This window comes from Anomaloglossus baeobatrachus, chromosome 10 (genome assembly GCF_048569485.1).
Source record: "Anomaloglossus baeobatrachus isolate aAnoBae1 chromosome 10, aAnoBae1.hap1, whole genome shotgun sequence".
Taxonomy (NCBI): Eukaryota; Metazoa; Chordata; class Amphibia; order Anura; family Aromobatidae; genus Anomaloglossus; species Anomaloglossus baeobatrachus.
Window position 1 is genome coordinate 12,706,720 of NC_134362.1, and position 15,263 is coordinate 12,721,982.

At 51.3% G+C, this 15,263-nt stretch overlaps 1 protein-coding gene across 1 annotated transcript in view; it reads right to left on the reverse strand.

Moving 5' to 3' along the window:
* F2 (coagulation factor II, thrombin) overlaps nt 1–15,263 on the reverse strand; it is a 55,991-nt gene that overhangs the window by 12,348 nt on the left and 28,380 nt on the right. The window contains exons 2-7 of the mRNA XM_075325512.1: nt 14,958–15,118; nt 13,164–13,188; nt 11,979–12,032; nt 7,320–7,425; nt 4,774–4,910; nt 3,197–3,502 (exon numbers count right to left, since the gene is read on the reverse strand). Coding sequence (XP_075181627.1) covers nt 3,197–3,502; nt 4,774–4,910; nt 7,320–7,425; nt 11,979–12,032; nt 13,164–13,188; nt 14,958–15,118 — 789 coding nt within the window. The remainder of the gene's footprint in view (nt 1–3,196; nt 3,503–4,773; nt 4,911–7,319; nt 7,426–11,978; nt 12,033–13,163; nt 13,189–14,957; nt 15,119–15,263) is intronic.

Sequence of the window (15,263 nt, forward strand, 5' to 3'; positions counted from 1 at the left end):
AATCCACCTGAGCAATGCAGGCGACTAGTGTCTCCATACAGGATGTGAGGAGTGTGTGTGGAAGAATGGTCCAAAATCCACCTGAGCAATGCAGGTGACTAGTGTCTCCATACAGGATGTGAGGAGTGTGTGCGGAATAATGGGCCAAAATCCACCTGAGCAATGCAGACGACTAGTGTCTCCATACAGGATGTGAGGAGTGTGTGTGGAAGAATGGTCCAAAATCCACCTGAGCAATGCAGGCGACTAGTGTCTCCATACAGGATGTGAGGAGTGTGTGCAGAAGAATGGACCAAAATCCACCTGAGCAATGCAGACGACTAGTGTCTCCATACAGGATGTGAGGAGTGTGTGTGGAAGAATGGTCCAAAATCCACCTGAGCAATGCAGGCGACTAGTGTCTCCATACAGGATGTGAGGAATGTGTGTGGAAGAATGGTCCAAAATCCACCTGAGCAATGCAGGCGACTAGTGTCTCCATACAGGATGTGAGGAGTGTGTGCGGAAGAATGGGCCAAAATCCACCTGAGCAATGCAGGTCACTAGTGTCTCCATACAGGATGTGATGAGTGTGTGTGGAAGAATGGTCCAAAATCCACCTGAGCAATGCAGACGACTAGTGTCTCCATACAGGATGTGAGGAGTGTGTGTGGAAGAATGGACCAAAATCCACCTGAGCAATGCAGACGACTAGTGTCTCCATACAGGATGTGAGGAGTGTGTGTGGAAGAATGGTCCAAAATCCACCTGAGCAATGCAGGCGACTAGTGTCTCCATACAGGATGTGAGGAGTGTGTGCAGAAGAAAGGAACAAAATCCACCTGAGCAATGCAGGCGACTAGTGTCTCCATACAGGATGTAAGGAGTGTGTGTGCGGAAGAATGGGCCAAAATCCACCTGAGCAATGCAGGCGACTAGTGTCTCCATACAGGATGTGAGGAGTGTGTGCAGAAGAATGGACCAAAATCCACCTGAGCAATGCAGGCGACTAGTGTCTCCATACAGGATGTGAGGAGTGTGTGTGGAAGAATGGTCCAAAATCCACCTGAGCAATGCAGGCGACTAGTGTCTCCATACAGGATGTGAGGAATGTGTGTGGAAGAATGGTCCAAAATCCACCTGAGCAATGCAGGCGACTAGTGTCTCCATACAGGATGTGAGGAGTGTGTGCAGAAGAATGGACCAAAATCCACCTGAGCAATGCAGGTGACTAGTGTCTCCATACAGGATGTGAGGAGTGTGTGTGGAAGAATGGTCCAAAATCCACCTGAGCAATGCAGGTGACTAGTGTCTCCATACAGGATGTGAGGAGTGTGTGCAGAAGAATGGACCAAAATCCACCTGAGCAATGCAGGCGACTAGTGTCTCCATACAGGATGTGAGGAGTGTGTGTGTAAGAATGGGCCAAAATCCACCTGAGCAATGCAGGTGACTAGTGTCTCCATACAGGATGTGAGGAGTGTGTGCGGAAGAATGGCCAAAATCCACCTGAGCAATGCAGGCGACTAGTGTCTTCATACAGGATGTGAGGAGTGTGTGTGGAAGAATGGTCCAAAATCCACCTGAGCAATGCAGGCGACTAGTGTCTCCATACAGGATGTGAGGAGTGTGTGTGGAAGAATGGTCCAAAATCCACCTGAGCAATGCAGACGACTAGTGTCTCCATACAGGATGTGAGGAGTGTGTGCAGAAGAATGGACCAAAATCCACCTGAGCAATGCAGGCGACTAGTGTCTCCATACAGGATATGAGGAGTGTGTGCGGAAGAATGGGCCAAAATCCACCTGAGCAATGCAGGCGACTAGTGTCTCCATACAGGATGTGAGGAGTGTGTGCGGAAGAATGGACCAAAATCCACCTGAGCAATGCAGGCGACTAGTGTCTCCATACAGGATGTGAGGAGTGTGTGCGGAAGAATGGACCAAAATCCACCTGAGCAATGCAGGTGACTAGTGTCTCCATACAGGATGAGAGGAGTGTGTGCGGAAGAATGGTCCAAAATCCACCTGAGCAATGCAGGCGACTAGTGTTTCCATACAGGATGTGAGGAGTGTGTGTGGAAGAATGGTCCAAAATCCACTTGAGCAATGCAGGTGACTAGTGTCTCCATACAGGATGTGAGGAGTGTGTGCAGAAGAATGGACCAAAATCCACCTGAGCAATGCAGGTGACTAGTGTCTCCATACAGGATGTGAGGAGTGTGTGTGGAAGAATGGGCCAAAATCCACCTGAGCAATGCAGGTGACTAGAGTCTCCATACAGGATGTGAGTGTGTGTGCGGAAGAATGGTCCAAAATCCACCTGAGCAATGCAGGCGACTAGTGTCTCCATACAGGATGTGAGGAGTGCGTGCGGACGAATGGACCAAAATCCACCTGAGCAATGCAGGTGACCAGTGTCTCCATACAGGATGTGAGGAGTGTGTGCGGAAGAGTGGGCCAAAATCCACCTGAGCAATGCAGGCGACTAGTGTCTCCATACAGGATGTGAGGAGTGTGTGCGGATGAATGGGCCAAAATCCACCTGAGCAATGCAGGCGACTAGTGTCTCCATACAGGATGTGAGGAGTGTGTGCGGAAGAATGGGCCAAAATCCACCTGAGCAATGCAGGCGACTAGTGTCTCCATAGAGGAGGCGTCTGGAAGCTTCATCACCAACAAAGGAGAATGTGCCAAGTATTATATACATTTCAGTAACGTGTTCAATACTTTTTACCTGTGTAATTTCTCATTATTACACATAATTTATGGACATCTATGGTTTGATGTTTTTGTCTGTGTAGATTGGATGAGTTGTTACTGACATCTGGTGAGAAATTCATGTCAATAGCAGCTTTAGTGATATATTTATTGGTGACGTGTTCAATACTTTTTCCTTTTCCCTTTGTCACTTCTCATTATACATTAGAAGTTGATAATCACTGCATTGAGGCCGGGGCTTGGCTTATGATTTGTGAGCATTTTTTTATTTAGCATTTATTATGATTTTTAATATATATTTTCTGTATTGTACATTTTTTAATTTTGTACACGCGCCCCCGAAGGAAATGTGAGGTACTGCACCCAGCTGGAACAATGGGCTGGCGGAGTGGGTGTTTGTCCTGGGGTCCATTTAGAGGAGGGGGAATGGGGACTATGCATTATATATTAGAGGGGGCGATGGGGGCAGCGGGGAGACACAAGTGGGGGTCACTTACCACAGTAGTTGAGGGTGCAGTACTCGAAGGTCTTGTTGGGGTGGGACACGTAGCACCACACGCCCTCGTCATCATCGTCCGGGTTTCTGCAGTAATTCTCTTTCAGGACCACGTCTTTCTTGAACTCTTTGCGGCTGTGCGTTTCCACCAATGGCGAGTTCCAGGGCAGACACGGCAGTCCGGACACGGTGACCGCCAGGGTGCCCTCGTACTCTAAGCCGTGGTTCGTCACGCAGGGGGCCTCCTCTTTCGGGGAAGTTTTGGACACTTCTTTCACAATTGTTTCCACTGTGAAGCCATTCTTACCTATAGGAACAATAACCAGGAATACACGACTGTCAGGGAGAAGTCTGCAATCTGCAGCGGTCTGGAATGCTGGGAGTTGTAGTGTTACGACCCCAGGAGAGCCGCAGACTCTGCCATAGGTGTTTACAGTAAGATGGTGGATTGCCTGTGCCGTGCCAGCACTCAGGTACCACGGGCCATTGTTGGAGGGGTTTTGTCACTGTTCTGCTGTGCGGAGCTTTTTGCATTTGGAATGCTTTTGTCATGGCTCCGCTGTGCAGAACATTTTGCGTTTGAAAATGCTCTGCTATGTGTCTTGTGCACTTGCTGACTGGTTGTCTTTCAGCACTAGGGTCCACGCTGGTTTTGGGAGGTGCCTTCACAGATGTGCCTCGTTCCTGGTGATTGCTCTGTTTCTTTACTGGGCTTGCTCTGTCTGAACTTCGCCAGTCGTACTTCCTGTTTGCTCAGTGTGCTCTTGGCTCCTGTCTGGTGGAAGTGTTCTGATCTTGGCTTCTTCCTTACCACATCTCTGTCTGCTCCCTGAACCTTATACTTTACCTCCCGGCTTCGGACCTCGGACCTCTTCCTGACCACGTTTCTGTCTGCTCCCTGAACCTTATATGTTACCTCCTGGCTTCTGACCTCGGACCTCTTCCTGACCACGTCTCTGCTCCCTGAACCTTATACGTTACTTCGCGACTTCTGACATCAGATCTATTCCTGACCACTTTTCTGTCTGCTCCCTGAAGCATATACGTTACCTGTTGGCTTCTGACCACGTCTCTGTCTGCTCTCTGAACCTTATATGTTACCTCCCGGCTTCTGACCTCGGATCTCTTCCTGACCACGTTTTCTTCTGCTCCCTCAATCTTTTACGTTACCTCCTGGCTTATGATCCCGGCTTGTCTGACTACCCTTCTATTCATACTGCTCATAGTGTTTATTATCACAGGTATATGGACCCCCTCCAGTCATCGGAGCTCGGGGGGTGACTGGTACCTCTGCACCACCTGTAGATATGTCTGTGGGTGATACAAAAGCATATAGGTGGACTTGGATGACTTTCATGTTGTATGTATACGGTGCGGTTTTCGATGAGGACTTCCATATTGGAAAGGTAAAATTTGCAGTAAAACTTTACATGACCAATATGTGAAATACGCGGCGGCGCTCGGTTCACGCTGTGCTTTTCTCTCGTGCACAATGCTACTAATGTCATTTACAAAAAGAAAATATTTTGTAGAAGTTGCTGCTGTGTCTCCGGCCCTCGTGGACAGACCTCCACTTACCACATAGGGGCACTGAACATTCCTCTCTGGGTTTTTCGGGATCCTTCGTGTAGCACCAGGGCCCCATGGCGTTCTCATCCGGGTTTCGGCAGTGGTTCTCCGTCAGGTTGTAGTGCGGGTGGGTGGTCGGGTTTACCCTGATGAACAGAGAAGTTACAATATTATCAGCTCATATTTAGGGTCATTCTGTCGGCATAAAAGAGGCTTCGGCCCACCCTCCCCCCGCACTCCCGGACTGAACATAACGCCGGTGTCACACTGTCGTGTTTTGTTGTCAGCATTTGGACCACGATGCACGGACCGGCCCCCGGGATCTAGATCCAAACTTGGTAATTTCATTTGTGCCTAGGAGGCTGCTGAGTTCATATCAGAAGACCCTCAGCCAGTCCATGCATCACAGCCGAAGTACAGACAGGTCAGGAGACCCCCGGCCAGTCCATGCATCACAGCCGAAGTACAGACAGGTCAGGAGACCCCCGGCCAGTCCGTGCATCACGGTCCAAATACAGACAGGTCAGGAGACCCCCGGCCAGTCCGTGCATCACAGCCGAAGTACAGACAGGTCAGGAGACCCCCGGCCAGTCCATGCATCACAGCCGAAGTACAGACAGGTCAGGAGACCCCCGACCAGTCCATGCATCACAGCCGAAGTACAGACAGGTCAGGAGACCCCCGGCCAGTCCATGCATCACAGCCGAAGTACAGACAGGTCAGGAGACCCCCGGCCAGTCCATGCATCACAGCCGAAGTACAGACAGGTCAGGAGACCCCCGGCCAGTCCATGCATCACAGCCAAAGTACAGACAGGTCAGGAGACCCCCGGCCAGACCATGCATCACAGCCGAAGTACAGACAGGTCAGGAGACCCCCGGCCAGTCCATGCATCACAGCCAAAGTACAGACAGGTCAGGAGACCCCCGGCCAGTCTATGCATCACAGCCAAAGTACAGACAGGTCAGGAGACCCCCGGCCAGTCCATGCATCACAGCCGAAGTACAGACAGGTCAGGAGACCCCCGGCCAGTCCATGCATCACAGCCGAAGTACAGACAGGTCAGGAGACCCCCGACCAGTCCATGCATCACAGCCGAAGTACAGACAGGTCAGGAGATCCCCGGCCAGTCCATGCATCACAGCCGAAGTACAGACAGGTCAGGAGACCCCCGGCCAGTCCGTGCATCACAGCCGAAGTACAGACAGGTCAGGAGACCCCCGGCCAGTCCGTGCATCACGGTCCAAATACAGACAGGTCAGGAGACCCCCGGCCAGTCCATGCATCACAGCCGAAGTACAGACAGGTCAGGAGACCCCCGGCCAGTCCATGCATCACAGCCGAAGTACAGACAGGTCAGAAGACCCCGACCAGTCCATGCATCACAGCCGAAGTACAGACAGGTCAGGAGACCCCCGGCCAGTCCGTACATCACAGCCGAAGTACAGACAGGTCAGGAGACCCCCGGCCAGTCCATGCATCACAGCCGAAGTACAGACAGGTCAGGAGACCCCCGGCCAGTCCGTGCATCACAGCCGAACTACAGACAGGTCAGGAGACCCCCGGCCAGTCCGTGCATCACGGTCCAAATACAGACAGGTCAGGAGACCCCCGGCCAGTCCATGCATCACAGCCGAAGTACAGACAGGTCAGGAGACCCCCGCCCAGTCCATGCATCACAGCCGAAGTACAGACAGGTCAGGAGACCCCCGGCCAGTCCGGGCATCCCAGTCCAAGTACAGATAGGTCAGGAGACCCCCGGCCAGTCCGTGCATCACGGTCCAAATACAGACAGGTCAGGAGACCCCCGGCCAGTCCGGGCATCACGGTCCAAGTACAGACAGGTCAGGAGACCCCCGGCCAGTCCGTGCATCACAGCCCAAGTACAGACAGGTCAGGAGACCCCCGGCCAGTCCGTGCATCACAGCCGAAGTACAGACAGGTCAGGAGACCCCCGGCCAGTCCGGGCATCACAGTCCAAGTACAGACAGGTCAGGAGACCTCTGGCCAGTCCGTGCATCACAGCCGAAGTACAGACAGGTCAGGAGACCCCCGGCCAGTCCGTGCATCACGGTCTAAGTACAGACAGGTCAGGAGACTCCCGGCCAATCCGTGCATCACGGTCTAAGTACAGACAGGTCAGGAGAGCCCCGGCCAGTCCGGGCATCACGGTCCAAGTACAGACAGGTCAGGAGACCCCCGGCCAGTCCGTGCATCACAGCCGAAGTACAGACAGGTCAGGAGACCCCCGGCCAGTCCGTGCATCACGGTCTAAGTACAGACAGGTCAGGAGACCCCCGGCCAGTCCGGGCATCCCAGGCCAAGTACAGACAGGTCAGGAGACCCCCGGCCAGTCCGTGCATTATGGTCCAAGTACAGACAGGTCAGGAGACCCCCGGCCAGTCCGTGCATCACGGTCCAAGTACAGACAGGTCAGGAGACCCCCGGCCAGTCCGTGCATCATGGGCCAAATAAAGATAGGTCACAACATTAGTCTCTTTATTGATTGTATGTCCGTCGCATGAGACAATTTACAAGTAATGCGAGCCTCTTACTTCGTCCTATGAGGAAAGTGGCTGGCCCAGTACTGACATTCTCGCCCCGACCTGGTGACGCTGATGGTTCCTAAATAATTCTGACCGATGCCGTCTGCACAGTTACCTGCAATCAGGAATAGACCGAGGTTATGTATTGAGATATCACCAGTGTGCGGATATCTGCGTGATGCCTACCATTATCACTAATACTTATAGCCATGTGCAACGAGCCCTGCGGAGAAGAGACAGTCTGCGGAGGAGAAATAGAGCGCTCAGGAGAAACAGCCTGCAGAAGAGAGGCGTCCTATAGTGGAGAGACAGCCTGCAGAAGAGAGGCGTCCTATAGAGGAGAGACAGCCTGCAGAAGAGAGGTGTCCTATAGTGGAGAGACAGCCTGCAGAAGAGAGGTGTCCTATAGTGGAGAGACAGCCTGCAGAAGAGAGGCGTCCTATAGAGGAGAGACAGCCTGCAGAAGATAGGCGTCCTATAGAGGAGAGACAGCCTGCAGAAGAGAGGTGTCCTATAGAGGAGAGACAGCCTGCAGAAGAGAGGCGTCCTATAGAGGAGAGACAGCCTGCAGAAGAGAGGCGTCCTATAGTGGAGAGACAGCCTGCAGAAGAGAAGCGTCCTATAGTGGAGAGACAGCCTGCAGAAGAGAGGTGTCCTATAGAGGAGAGACAGCCTGCAGAAGATAGGCGTCCTATAGTGGAGAGACAGCCTGCAGAAGAGAGGCGTCCTATAGAGGAGAGACAGCCTGCAGAAGAGAGGTGTCCTATAGTGGAGAGACAGCCTGCAGAAGAGAGGTGTCCTATAGTGGAGAGACAGCCTGCAGAAGAGAGGCGTCCTATAGAGGAGAGACAGCCTGCAGAAGATAGGCGTCCTATAGAGGAGAGACAGCCTGCAGAAGAGAGGCGTCCTATAGAGGAGAGACAGCCTGCAGAAGAGAGGCGTCCTATAGAGGAGAGACAGCCTGCAGAAGAGAGGCGTCCTATAGTGGAGAGACAGCCTGCAGAAGAGAAGCGTCCTATAGTGGAGAGACAGCCTGCAGAAGAGAGGTGTCCTATAGAGGAGAGACAGCCTGCAGAAGATAGGCGTCCTATAGTGGAGAGACAGCCTGCAGAAGAGAGGCATCCTATAGTAGAGAGACAGCCTGCAGAAGAGAGGTATCCTATAGTAGAGAGACAGCCTGCAGAAGAGAGGCGTCCTATAGTGGAGAGACAGCCTGCAGAAGAGAGGCGTCCTATAGTGGAGAGACAGCCTGCAGAAGAGAGGCGTCCTATAGTGGAGAGACAGCCTGCAGAAGAGAGGCGTCCTATAGTGGAGAGACAACCTGCAGAAGAGAGGCGTCCTATAGTGGAGAGACAGCCTGCAGAAGAGAGGCATCCTATAGTAGAGAGACAGCCTGCAGAAGAGAGGTATCCTATAGTAGAGAGACAGCCTGCAGAAGAGAGGCGTCCTATAGTGGAGAGACAGCCTGCAGAAGAGAGGCGTCCTATAGTGGAGAGACAGCCTGCAGAAGAGAGGCATCCTATAGAGGAGAGACAACCTGCAGAAGACAGTCCTCCTATAGTAGAGAGACAGCCTGCAGAGGAGAGGCGTCCTATAGTGGAGAGACAGCCTGCAGAAGAGAGGTGTCCTATAGTGGAGAGACAGCCTGCAGAAGAGAGGCATCCTATAGTGGAGAGACAGCCTGCAGAAGAGAGGCGTCCTATAGTGGAGAGACAGCCTGCAGAAGATAGGCGTCCTATAGTGGAGAGACAGCCTGCAGAAGAGAGGCGTCCTATAGTGGAGAGACAGCCTGCAGAGGAGAGGCGTCCTATAGTAGAGAGACAGCCTGCAGAGGAGAGGCGTCCTATAGTAGAGAGACAGCCTGCAGAAGAGAGGCGTCCTATAGTGGAGAGACAACCTGCAGAAGAGAGGCATCTTTAGTGGAGAGACAGCCTGCAGAAGAGAGGCGTCCTATAGTGGAGAGACAACCTGCAGAAGAGAGGCGTCCTATAGTGGAGAGACAGTCTGCAGAGGAGAGGCGTCCTATAGTGGAGAGACAGCCTGCAGAAGAGAGGCGTCCTATAGTGGAGAGACAGCCTGCAGAAGAGAGGTGTCCTATAGAGGAGAGACAACCTGCAGAAGAGAGGTGTCCTATAGAGGAGAGACAACCTGCAGAAGAGAGTCGTCCTATAGTAGAGAGACAGCCTGCAGAGGAGAGGCGTCCTATAGTGGAGAGACAGCCTGCAGAAGAGAGGCGTCCTATAGAGGAGAGACAGTCTGCAGAAGAGAGGCGTCCTATAGTGGAGAGACAGCCTGCAGAAGAGAGGCGTCCTATAGTGGAGAGACAGCCTGCAGAAGAGAGGTGTCCTATAGTGGAGAGACAGCCTGCAGAAGATAGGCGTCCTATAGTGGAGAGACAGCTTGCAGAAGAGAGGCGTCCTATAGAGGAGAGACAGCCTGCAGAAGAGAGGCGTCCTATAGTGGAGAGACAGCCTGCAGAAGAGAGGCGTCCTATAGTGGAGAGACAGCCTGCAGAAGAGAGGTGTCCTATAGTGGAGAGACAGCCTGCAGAAGATAGGCGTCCTATAGTGGAGAGACAGCCTGCAGAAGAGAGGCGTCCTATAGTGGAGAGACAGCCTGCAGAAGAGAGGCGTCCTATAGAGGAGAGACAGCCTGCAGAAGAGAGGTGTCCTATAGTGGAGAGACAGCCTGCAGAAGAGAGGCGTCCTATAGTGGAGAGACAGCCTGCAGAAGAGAGGCGTCCTATAGTGGAGAGACAGCCTGCAGAAGATAGGCGTCCTATAGAGGAGAGACAGCCTGCAGAAGAGAGGCGTCCTATAGTGGAGAGACAGCCTGCAGAAGAGAGGTGTCCTATAGTGGAGAGACAGCCTGCAGAAGAGAGGTGTCCTATAGTGGAGAGACAGCCTGCAGAAGAGAGGCATCCTATAGTAGAGAGACAGCCTGCAGAAGAGAGGTGTCCTATAGTGGAGAGACAGCCTGCAGAAGAGAGGCGTCCTATAGAGGAGAGACAGCCTGCAGAAGAGAGGCGTCCTATAGTGGAGAGACAGCCTGCAGAAGAGAGGCGTCCTATAGAGGAGAGACAGCCTGCAGAAGAGAGGCGTCCTATAGTGGAGAGACAACCTGCAGAGGAGAGGCGTCCTATAGTAGAGAGACAGCCTGCAGAAGAGAGGCGTCCTATAGTGGAGAGACAGCCTGCAGAAGAGAGGCGTCCTATAGTGGAGAGACAGTCTGCAGAAGAGAGGCGTCCTATAGTGGAGAGACAACCTGCAGAAGAGAGGCGTCCTATAGTGGAGAGACAGCCTGCAGAAGAGAGGCGTCCTATAGTGGAGAGACAGCCTGCAGAGGAGAGGCGTCCTATAGAGGAGAGACAGCCTGCAGAAGATAGGCGTCCTATAGAGGAGAGACAGCCTGCAGAAGAGAGGCGTCCTTTAGTGGAGAGACAGCCTGCAGAAGAGAGGCGTCCTATAGTGGAGAGACAGCCTGCAGAAGAGAGGCATCCTATAGTGGAGAGACAGCCTGCAGAAGAGAGGCGTCCTTTAGTGGAGAGACAGCCTGCAGAAGAGAGGCGTACAATAGTGGAGAGACAGCCTGCAGAGGACAGACAGCGTGCAGAGGACAGACAGCGTGCAGAGGAGAGACAGCCTGCAGAAGAGAGACAGCCTGCAGTATGTTTGGGGTCATTGTCCTGCTGGAGACCCCTGACCTAGGACTATACTCGGCTTTCTGACACTGGGCTCTGCATTGCCACCCAGAATCCTCTGGTATCTTCAGATTTCATGATGTCTTGCACACAGTCAAGGCCCCCAGTGCCAGAGGCAGGAAAACAACCCAAACATCTCTGACCTCCACCATATGTGACTGTAGGTGCTGTGATATTTACTTTGTAGGCCTCTTTCTGTTTTCAGTGGAATGATGCGCTTTGCAATAAACCTCTATATTGGTCTCATCTGTTCACAAGACACTTTCCCAGAAGGATTTTGGTTACTCTTGTACATTTTGGCCTTTTTCTCTCTCTGTGTCAGCAGTGGGGTCCTCTTGGGTCTCCTCCATAGTGTTTTTCTATCTCTGTGTCAATAGTGGGGTCCTCCTGGGTCTCCTCCATAGCATTTCATTTCATTCAGATGTGGACGGATAGTTTGCACTGACACGGATTCCCCCTGAGCTACAGGACGGGTTGACTTTCTCTGGAGCTTGATTGGGGCTTATCCACCATCCGGACTATCCTGACTTACAACCTTTCATGAATTTTTCAATGCCGTCCACATCCAGGGAGACTAGCTGCAGCACCATTGGTTGTAAACTTCTTGATTATGTTGCACATTGAGGACAAAGGAACATCAAGATCTCTGGAGATGGACTTCTAACCTTTAGATTGTTGATATTTTTCAACAATTTTGGTTCTCTTGTTCTCAGACAGTTCTCTTCTCCTCTTTCTGTTCTCCGTGCTTAGTGTGGCACACACAGGCACACAATGCAAAGACTGAGCCAACTTCTCCCTCTTTTATCTGATTTCAGGCGTGATTTTCTTATTGCCCACAACTGCTACTTGTCACAGATGAGTCTGAATGAGCCTCAGCGAATGCAGAATAATGTAAAATTGAGGTTTGCTACTTTTAACTCCTCCACCTGGTGAACATAAAATAAAAAAAGAGACGTCCGGCTCCTCACCTGACATACACAGGTCCAGGGTTTGTCTCGGCGGCTTCTTTTCGGGATGACAAGCTGTAAATGAGCATAAAGAGATATTTTATTTGAAGCCCAGAGGCGACATTTCTAGAAAGTAGAACTAGGATTCTGCCGGCGATTCTCAAAGAAGAAACATTTCAGGGCAAAGATCACTCAGATTACAGAATACGCTGCTGATTTACTGCAAATAGTGACATCTGCGCTGAAGATCCACAGCGTAAAGTGACTGCGATCACGTGTGCCGGACACGGAGCGGATTTTACATAAAGCCGTGGGGGAAATCCACAGTAAACTGAGCCCTTACATTAGCAGCGATTTTTGCTTTGGATTTTCTCTGCAGATTTAAAACTTTGTAATCCAGAAAGTGAAATGCAATCAGTGAAATCTGCAGCAAAATCTGCATAATCTGGATTTTGTGGATTTTACGCTGCAGAACATCCACAGAGGAGATATCTCTTGTGGGCATAGCCATGAAATTCCACATTCTATCTGGACAATCTGGATGGAAAAAACCTACATTCTATCTGACCTATGTAAACTAGACCTTAGGGATTTCTTTAGTGGGAAAAAATTGCATTTCTGCTCCAAAATCCTGAAATATACTCAGGAGTCATCTCCTATTCATTTTAGGTGGTTTCTGTTCAAATGGAATCTTTTTTTCTGACACGGAAGAAAAAGTGACGTGACGTCTTTAATGCAAGTTTCTGCACCAAACTTTACTGAATTTATAAGGCTGAAAAAAAAATATTGGGCAAAAAAAAAAATGTCAAAAAAGTGCGAGTGCACGATCGTAGGGAGTTTTTTTTGTGTGGACTTTGAATCAAAAACAAAACCTGCTTCAAATACTCTTTAAATAAGTTTCCTAATCGATGGACACACAGAGCTGTTATTCTCCGTGCGTTAATCAATAAATCAATTATTACCATGTTTCCGCTCCACATTTGATTCACAGACGCGCCGAGCACAAAAACTGCACAAAAACAACAAAAATCTGCACAAAACCTTTTGTTTGTAGTTAATGTTTGTGCCCCCAGGACATGCTGTGCTCATATATACTCATCTGCATTGCTTCATGTCGGACCCCGCTGACCCCTGTACTGTGGGGAAATCATCAAACACACGGACACAAGCGCACACACATAAGGCATGACTTTCTTCACTACTCACATTGATAGTGTCGCCAGAATGCGTCCTGAAATATAGAAGAGACAGCGCTGTGAAGACCTGGTATATATACTGTATATACTGTATATATATATATATATATGTGTAGTTATACAGAACACATTGCCAAAGATGCTGCAAGATCTGCTCCTGCCGTTCCCCCCGTCATCCATGCATACTGTCAATGGCAAAATGAATAACTATGGTCTGTCATGATTCATGCATGGCTCGGTCGTTCGTGAGCCGGTGCATGTATCCTGCCTCCGGTAGGGGCCTGTTCGTTCTGGCATTTTTCCGGGGGTCGCACCGCCATATCATGGTGCTGCTGCCTCCGGGACGTCGCCAGTAATATTTCCAGCTCTGCTGCGTACGCTGTTCTTTTGAGACGTTCTCTGTTTCTTGTCCTGCTACCCGGTACTGTTCATCCTGACCTCTGTTTCCCTGATCTGTCCTTACCTCCGTCTCTCCTGCCCATCCTAACCGCCGTCCCTCTTGCCTGACCTGACCTCCGTATCTCCTGCCCATCCTGACCGCCGTCCCTCTTGCCCGACCTGGCCTCCGTATCTCCTTCCCCTCCTGACCGCCGTCCCTCTTGCCCGACCTGGCCTCCGTATCTCCTGCCCATCCTGACCGCCGTCCCTCTTGCCCGACCTGGCCTCCGTATCTCCTTCCCCTCCTGACCGCCGTCCCTCTTGCCCGACCTGGCCTCCGTATCTCCTGCCCATCCTGACCGCCGTCCCTCTTGCTTAACCTGACCTGACCTTCGTTTCCCCAATCTGTCCTTACCTCCATCTCTCCTGCCCGTCCTGACCGCCGTCCCTCTTGCCTGACCTGTCCTTTGCATCTCCCTGTCCTCCGGACTCCGGTCCTGTTCCGTGTCCTCCACTCCCTCCCCTGTGCTTACTTGCTCTCCCGGTATCCGACCTCGGCTCTGTTCTCTGACTTTGGCTTGTTTTCCCCTCGGTACAGACGTGACATCCCGGCATTGATCCTGACTGATCACTATCCCTGCTCTTGTGTTAGCGACCTCTAGTGGGCTTATGTCTAACTGCTCAGGAGTTCTTTTCCTACCTGAGTCCCTGTGCCCCCTAGTGGTGGCTTGACATGGTCCCTATGGGGCAGGGGTAAGTTGACCACTCTCCTTACGATAACACTGAGCTGTTAGATGACAGGAAGTGTTGTCATTGGAGCTTTCAAAGAAGGGTTTTCTCCAGGTCATCATCAATACCATAAGGCAACTACCTTTAGTGTTGTATGGAAAGTCCATGAAGGGGTATCCACTGGATAGATGATAACTGTTAGGACCCCCTCTACCCCCTGCAAGACTGAGAAAAATGGAGCTGCAGGTTCAGCCTTGCCGCTAGATTCATCTGTATGACACTGACGATACCCTGTGCTGGAGATTTGGATGGATCATGTCCCACCTGCCGCTCCATTGAACTCCTTTGGATGCGAGCGTACATCCTAGGGGACCATAGTGGACACAAGTCCAGTTCCGGGGATCTATTGGGGGTCCCACACTGATAGGACAGTTGGATAAGTGTTGGACTACCCCTTCAATGATCGGAGAACACAAGACATATGTAATGACATCAGAACCCACTAATTTTATACAAAAGGACCCAACCAGAAAGACGAAGGATCCTTACGAGGGGCCAAGAGCAGAAGATAACCCCATTAGTTGGTGGCTGGTCTCCTGTATAGACGGAGGACGGACCCTCACAATTATGGGCCCCGGCGCAGGATAAGACGCATATACATAATATCATCACATGTGCGATAACCCGATATCCTCACCGTGGCATCATTTGACTCCTTTATCTCCCGAGCTTCCTCGTAGTTACATATCTCCTCCATACATTCTCGTTCCATATTTCCCTTCTTCATCTCCTCAAATAATGAATTTGCTCTCCGGGAACGTTTCAGGACAGACATGGCCTCCTGGTCGCTGAGGAAAACTGTCAGAGGATGGGAGACAGATCACAATATGGACTGGTTAATGAGGCCCTGAGGTGTGGAAGCGCATCGTCTGCCACCCAATGGTCCTGAACGTCCATTTATTGGACTAGGTCTTTGATAACATACGCAGGAAGCAGCAGCAGG